General features: G+C 45.9%; 1 protein-coding gene across 1 annotated transcript in view; it reads left to right on the top strand.

Moving 5' to 3' along the window:
• The window catches only part of si:dkey-92j12.5 (multiple PDZ domain protein), a 37,200-nt gene that overhangs the window by 11,125 nt on the left and 18,575 nt on the right, over nt 1–7,500 (top strand). The window contains exons 13-17 of the mRNA XM_062552844.1: nt 214–414; nt 912–1,067; nt 1,427–1,655; nt 4,226–4,251; nt 5,582–5,714. Of these exons, the coding sequence (XP_062408828.1) occupies nt 214–414; nt 912–1,067; nt 1,427–1,655; nt 4,226–4,251; nt 5,582–5,714 (745 nt within the window). The remainder of the gene's footprint in view (nt 1–213; nt 415–911; nt 1,068–1,426; nt 1,656–4,225; nt 4,252–5,581; nt 5,715–7,500) is intronic.

Below are 7,500 nucleotides of genomic sequence, written 5' to 3'. Positions count from 1 at the left end.
CTCCTTTAGTCATGTTGATTGTTGATTTGCTTTATAATTTTCCTGTTTACATTGTTTACATTGTACTGTATGTTGTGTGTGGTGTCTTAAGCTGCTGGGACCTTGAATTTCCCCTTGGGGATCAATAAAGTATCTATCTATCTATCTATCATCTACTGTATGGTTGCCCTGCCCAGTCCTGATGGCGTGCGTGTGTGTGTGTGCCCCCTGCAGGTGAACGGCATCAGTGTGGTGGGGGAGACCCATAAGGAGGTGGTGAGTCTGCTGAAGGAGCTGCCGCTGCGCGTCTGCTTGGTGTGCTCCCACCCGGCTCCGCCCCCAGACCACACGCAGGAGCAGGAGGAGGAGGAGGAGGAGGAGGAGCGCGAGCTGCAGCTCTCCCTCAAAGAACTCCTCAATGAGTTCAATGAAATGGTACCCTCGTGTGTTTGGATCACTCACACTATGATAGTATAGTGCCTTCAAACCCTCAAGACTAGGCCAGAGACTAGACTAGGCCAGGACTAGGCCAGAGACTAGACTAGGCCAGGTCTTTGTTAGCTGTAGTCGTTATTGGAGACTGGTGATACATTGGCCACATGTCCTAAATGTTGACCTTATCAGAGCTGTAGAATCAGACATATTTTAGTTTAAACATTGCATGCCAATTCAGTATGCTAGGAGCTAATGTTTTGTTGGAACATGCATAGCCAGCATAGGATGATGATTAAATATTGCATGCTTTCATTTGTAGTTTTTGGTTTTGTTCAGCATTCACAGTGGTCATACTGTTATGTCAGTCTTGTTAAACTGAGAGTTAGCTAAGGCTAAAAATAGCATAGCAATTGTTATGAAGCAAAACACTGCAGGCCAGTGTGGCCCAATGTGTTGAATTCCTCCATCTCACCTGTCTTGTGTGTGCTGTTCCACAGGCCGAGCAGAACTGTGTGAGTGTGGCCCCCAAGGACGCTCCGGACTCTGGGAAGGTGGACGGCCTGTCCCCTCTGGCCATGTGGGAGACGCAGGTGCAGAGCTACGAGCTGCTGAAGGGGGAGGCCGGCTTGGGCTTCAGCATCCTGGACTATCAGGCATGTAGCTGACACACACATCACCCCCATTAGACCTACATACACACTGCAGTAACAGCAATCAAGCGTCCCACGCATTGGAATGAGAAGCTGATTTCTCAGAGGAGAAGTGTTTCATTCATGTTTGTCCTTGTAGAAGGCACTGTGGTATTCAAGTTACGCAGGCACATGATGGTGGAACTCTGCACTGTTTAGAATCAGCTGTGCTTTGAGTGGAAATCGACCTTTTTCGTGACATTTAATATCAGTCATTTGAAACAGTATGATGAGAGAATCAATCTTTCTTTCTTTCTTTTTTATCTCTATCTCTTTCTGCCTTTCTGTCTTTCTTATTTTCTGTCTCTGCCACTCTGACCTAGGACCCAGAAGACCCACTTAAGACGGTGATCGTGATTCGCTCGCTGGTTCCTGGTGGATTGGCAGAAAGAGATGGTCGGTTGTTACCAGGCGACCGGCTGATGTTCGTTAATGACACAGACCTGCGCCACGCCAGCCTAGAGCATGCCGTTCAGGTCCTAAAGAGATCCGCTTATGGCACTGTACGCATCGGTGTGGCCAAACCTTTACCAGTAAGTCCTGCATTTGAGAGTTACATTCTTGATAACATTAATGGAACTCTTGATAACCATTGATGGAATACGATTCTTAATAATTATTGATGGAACCTACTAATAATTAAGCAGGAATCTGGTACCAAGGCTTTTGGTCTATTCCATTTAATAAATTACAAATAAATTACAAAATAAAATGCAATGCAACCTGACTCACTCTAATCCAAATTGAATTAGCCGGCTAATAGATTAGAATTATTCACTGAATATTCTGTATTATTTCCTCATGAGGTATTGTATAGTTGTTTGAAATAAAATGCTCTTAAATAGAGCATATTTCTGATACTTGAATGTATGTAATATATTAATGAATACTTTTATTTGCATCTTTTAATATTCAAACATTCCTATTCCTGATTTATAAATGTGGTATTTGTACACAATAGCTATTGTATTGCAGTGTTTGTTCTGGAGTCTTTGTTGTCATACAACTATTCTGACAAGCTAGATGAAACAGCAGAAGCGTTATAGTCTGATGTTGTTGACAGCTGAGTGAGAGACCAGCTGGCTTGGAAACATGTTCAGACTAAATGGCTGAATATTTGGTGCCATTTTTGAGTTCACATCAGTTGTCCATGTGTTTGTTTTCATCAAGTTGTCCCAGATCAGCAGTGGCTGTGATATGCCCCATATGCCCTGTTGGGTGGTAGATTGCGATATGCCCCATATGCTCTGTTGGGTGGTAGATTGCTTCTGTCTGGTTCATTAGGTGTTCTGGTCCTATATTTGGTCTGTATGTTGTGTACATGTGTATCTGATCTCCTATTGGTCGACAGGCTTTTTGTTGTGTGTCGTGGCTTAGAAACAGGCAACCCCGTGTCTGGTTGCAGGCAGGTTTGAATTTTTAATGCCACTCAAACTGAACACAATACCAGCCCAGTGTGTGTGTGTGTGTGTGTGTGTGTGCTGTGGGCTCCTGAAGAGTTTATTGGAAACACATTAGACACCCTTCTGCCTCCACCAGCCTGAGCTCATTATCGGTTATTACTTTTGAGCTGAACTTTAATCATTTTGTTTGTTTAATTCCTCGCCGCCAGTGTGATTGTAATGCCCAGGACACCAAACCAGAGAATGACATCAGTCACCGGTCAGCCCTGACCAGCAACAGCGTCGCATCACAGGTAAGCTGCCTCCAGCACACTGAGACAGAGCTGTCTTCTTCTTACACATACACATACACATACTCCAGCCTGTAGCATCACAGGTAAACTGCCTCCAGCACACTGAGACAGAGCTGTCTTCTTCTTACACATACACATACACATACTCCAGCCTGTAGCATCACAGGTAAACTGCCTCCACCACACTGAGACAGAGCTGTCTTCTTCTTACACATACACATACACATACTCCAGCCTGTAGCATCACAGGTAAACTGCCTCCAGCACACTGAGACAGAGCTGTCTTCCTCTTACACATACACATACACATACTCCAGCACACTGAGACAGAGCTGTCTTCTTCTTACACATACACATACACATACTCCAGCACACTGAGACAGAGCTGTCTTCTTCTTACACATACACATACATACTCCAGCACACTGAGACAGAGCTGTCTTCTTTTTACACATACACATACACATACTCCAGCACACTGAGACAGAGCTGTCTTCTTTTTACACATACACATACACATACTCCACCACACTGAGACAGAGCTGTCTTCTTCTTACACATACACATACACATACTCCAGCACACTGAGACAGAGCTGTCTTCCTTTTACACATACACATACACATACTCCAGCCTGTAGCATCACAGGTAAACTGCCTCCACTGCACTGAGACAGAGCTGTCTTCCTTTTACACATACACAAACACATACTCCAGCCTGTAGCATCACAGGTAAACTGCCTCCACCACACTGAGACAGAGCTGTCTTCCTTTTACACATACTGTACACATACACATACTCCACCACACTGAGACAGAGCTGTCTTCTTCTTACACATACACATACACATACTCCAGCCTAGCAGCATAGCAGCTAGTGATTCTGATCTGGGCAAAGCTGACCTGGAGTGCCATCAGAGACCAAGGCTGTGCACAATGTATACCGTATGTCTGTTCCATATTGGAGCCGTAGGACGTTAAGTGTATGCCCTCTGTCTTGTCATGCCTTGGCTGTTAGATGGTAAGGTGAACAGAAAGGGCGCAGTACAGTATGTGTTGACTGTGTGAAGCGTTCCTTAGAAGGAGAGCGGGTCACTAGTGGAAAGAGAAAGTGCAGGTTTTCTTGATGGCTACAAGAGCACAGGATCTGGATCAGGTGTGTGTGTGTGTGTGTGTGTGTGTTTGTGTGCAAGAGAGAGGGAGAGGAACAGAGAGGATGATGATGATGATGATGCTGTCTTTGTTCAGTGTTGTGCTACATTGTGACATTAGAATGATGTCTATAAGCTGCTGTTGTTGTTTTGTGTGTGCTGTGTGTGTGCTGTGTGTGTGCTGTGTGTGTGTGTGTGTGTGTGTGTGTGTGTGTGTGCTGAGTGTGTGTGTGCTGTGTGTCCACGCTGTGTCGTCGCTGCTCTTCTCTCCTTTAGGTGTGGTTGTAGCCCTCAGCCTCATGGTCAGGTTGGACTTAAGGAGCCTTTTGTTTCAACCTGTTCCAATTAGTCACCATTAACCCTGACGTTCTGCAATTAAACCCTTCACAAGTCACTGTAATTACACAGCAGGAATTTCTCTACTGAGAGCTTGGAACTGATCCATGTTCTCTGAATCGCATAAACAAGGCTAATTCACTGAGTATAGTTTTTAACACTCTCGTGTTACGCAAGAGTAACAGCTCCAAGGCTAATTCACTGAGTACAGTAATTTCCCGCATATAAGCCGCATTGTGTATAAGCCGAAGGACAGTGTTTTATGCAAGTTAAAATAAACAAAGCCATAATAACACCATATTAACTGCCCCCTGTATTAACCTCATAGCAGAAGAAATTTGGCAAAATCAATGTATAAGCCACGGCTAATAGTCGGGAAATTACGGTATAGTTTTTAACACTCTCTTATTACGCAAGGGTAACAGCTCCAAGGCTTCTTGCGTTAACGTCACTATTGTATTTTGGCTACTGCTTGCCTATTTTGTGCAGTGTGTATCATATTGAGTGTTTGAAAGCAGTCATTTGCAAATCATTTGTCGATATTATTGTGATACTTCCAGGCAAAAGCTCTTCATTGAGTTGCTATAGTTGCATTCTAAAATAGGCTCGGCAGTCTGGAGCAAAGGCTATTTATGAGGTTTCTGTGCTGTTAGCAGTAAGCAGAATGTTGAATTGTGTACGTGAGGAGGTTTGGGAGAAAGTGAGGGAGAGTAAGGCATTTTGTTTAGCAAGAGGATGATGATTTACTCAGTCCACTCCTGTATTGATAATTCAACGCATACATGTATGGATTTACCATAGTGATGCAAGCACCTTTACACAAGTAACACATTTGCATACAGTATGCATGGCTTGTGAAAGCTGTCGCATTACAAATGCTATATGATTATTAACCATGTGAAAGTTAGCAAAGGGACTAGGGTTATGGGTGGTGCATGTGAAAGTTAGTAAAGGGACTAGGGTTATGGGTGGTGCATGTGAATGTTAACAAAGGGACTAGGGTTATGGGTGGTGCATGTGAAAGTTAGCAAAGGGACTAGGGTTATGGGTGGTGCATGTGAAAGTTAGCAAAGGGACTAGGGTTATGGGTGGTGCATGTGAAAGTTAGTAAAGGGACTAGGGTTATGGGTGGTGCATGTGAATGTTAACAAAGGGACTAGGGTTATGGGTGGTGCACGGTGATGGTGGTAAAGGGACTAGGGTTATGGGTGGTGCACGGTGATGGTGGTAAAGGGACTAGGGTTATGGGCGGTGCACGGTGATGGTGGTAATTTTAGACAGTTTGTTTCCACACAGCTGTCCCCTCAGGAGCAGAAGGTCGGAGGTCAACTGGGCGGCATGGAGACGGCGGGGAGACGTTACACCGCCACATCTCCCGGCAGCAGCTTTCAGAGGACTATCAGCGTTGTCAGGGGCAACACTAGCCTTGGTATGTCGTGGGTGTGCTTCATGGCGCTGGTGTCTCTGTGTGTGTACATCGTCAGCATGGCCGCGCTGGCTAGCGTGGTGGCCCTCAGTGACGTGTGACTTTGTGCATTTGTGTGTGACGGTGTGTGAGAGCCAGTGGCGGTTCTAGACTGAATTACTCCCCAGGCGAGATCCTCCACGAGCGCCCCCATGAGTGTTTTTTGACGCACTTTGCGTCAGTCGGGCTCATAGGGTTAAGCGCTCGTGCCGCCCCATACAAGATGCCGCCCCGGGCGACCGCCCGGTTCGCCCGTACCTAAAACCGCCACTGGTGAGAGCAATGTAACTGCTGTAAATTGTTATTTATTAATGGAATTTGACAAGTGTAATTGGGGGAAATTATATTTTTTAATCAGATTTGATAACATGCTATGGAGTCATTGTCAAATTTGTAAAGCTTTTTGATTTGTCAGTGTAACAGTTTGATACTAAATCTACCATGACAGAATGTATAAAACTTCAGACTTTAATATGAGGTAAACCTTCAAAGTTAGCCTTAATTTGAATTTGGCTTTCATATTTATTGAAAATGCAAAGACATTCTAATTTTACAGTGCACCAAAATCAGTACAGGTCTTATTGTGTAATTTCAGTCTCTTTTATGATGTTCAAAACGTGAAGGTTACCATGTTCTCATTTAGCACTGTAGTTTGGCATAGAGGACTGGCTGTTGGTGGTTGTTAGAGTCTACCTGGTGGCTGCAGGTCTGTCTGGAGCTCTCTGTTAAAGTGGCCTCACATGGCTATGACTGGGAGGCGCAGGACTTAGCCTGGTGGGGATGGTGCAACTCCTGTCAGTGGTTGCATAGCAGCCGAGACCTCGCTCGCTCTCTCTCTCTCTCTCTCTCTCGCTCGCTCTCTCTCTCTCTCTCTCTCTCTCTTCGTTCTCTGCTCGTTTGGCTGACTTTTTGGCTAATTTGCTTTGTCACATTTTCCCAGCTTGCTTGCTGAAAGACATGCAGTGCTTAACTTGCCCATGTCCTGTCTGGTTATTGCTCAGTGTAGCTTAGTTTTTCACTGAAAAGATCATTTTGTCTCCCTATCCTACAGTTGGGTATTGCTAATATGCTCATGGCATGACATAGCATCCGATGCGTATCTCTGAGGAGGTACTGAGGTCTCACCACTGAGCCTCTGAGCCTCTGAGCCGGCCCGAGAGGGATGATACATTGTGACTAGAGCACAGTGGTGCAATAAGAAGAATTGCAGTCTTTTGTGGTGTGGAAAGTCGTACCTGTTGGCAGCCCTCCTGGGTCTGACACGGAGACCGGACTCCCTCCTGCTCCTGTCTGTGGATGAGTGGAGTGGGGAGGTGGAGGAGGGAGAGGGGAGGTGGAGGAAGAAAAGAGGTGGAGGAGGGAGAGGGGAGGTGGAGGAGGAAGAGAAGAGGTGGAGGTGGAGGAGGAAGAGTGGAGTATGGAGGAGGGAGAGGGGAGGTGGAGGAGGAAGAGAAGAGGTGGAGTAGTGGAGTGGAGGTGGAGGAGGGAGAGTGGAGGTGGAGGAGGGAGAGGGGAGGTGGAGGCTGTCTGTAGTGCTGCCAGTGGAAGAAATCCAAGAGCTCTTGTGCCGTGTCGGTGTGCGAGGGTAGCAGACAGTCAGCCAGTGGTGACCCGTTCTCCACACACAGAACACACAGCTGATGCCCACTCTGATTGGCCAGCTGAAACCGGCCCTCAAGTGACACTGCTGGCCTCTACAGACACCTTCATTAAATAAACAGCCCTCAGCGGACTTTTGATGGAAACAGAG

The sequence above is a fragment of the Sardina pilchardus genome, chromosome 2, assembly GCF_963854185.1.
Source record: "Sardina pilchardus chromosome 2, fSarPil1.1, whole genome shotgun sequence".
Taxonomy (NCBI): Eukaryota; Metazoa; Chordata; class Actinopteri; order Clupeiformes; family Clupeidae; genus Sardina; species Sardina pilchardus.
This window is presented reverse-complemented; position numbering and strand designations above follow the sequence as displayed.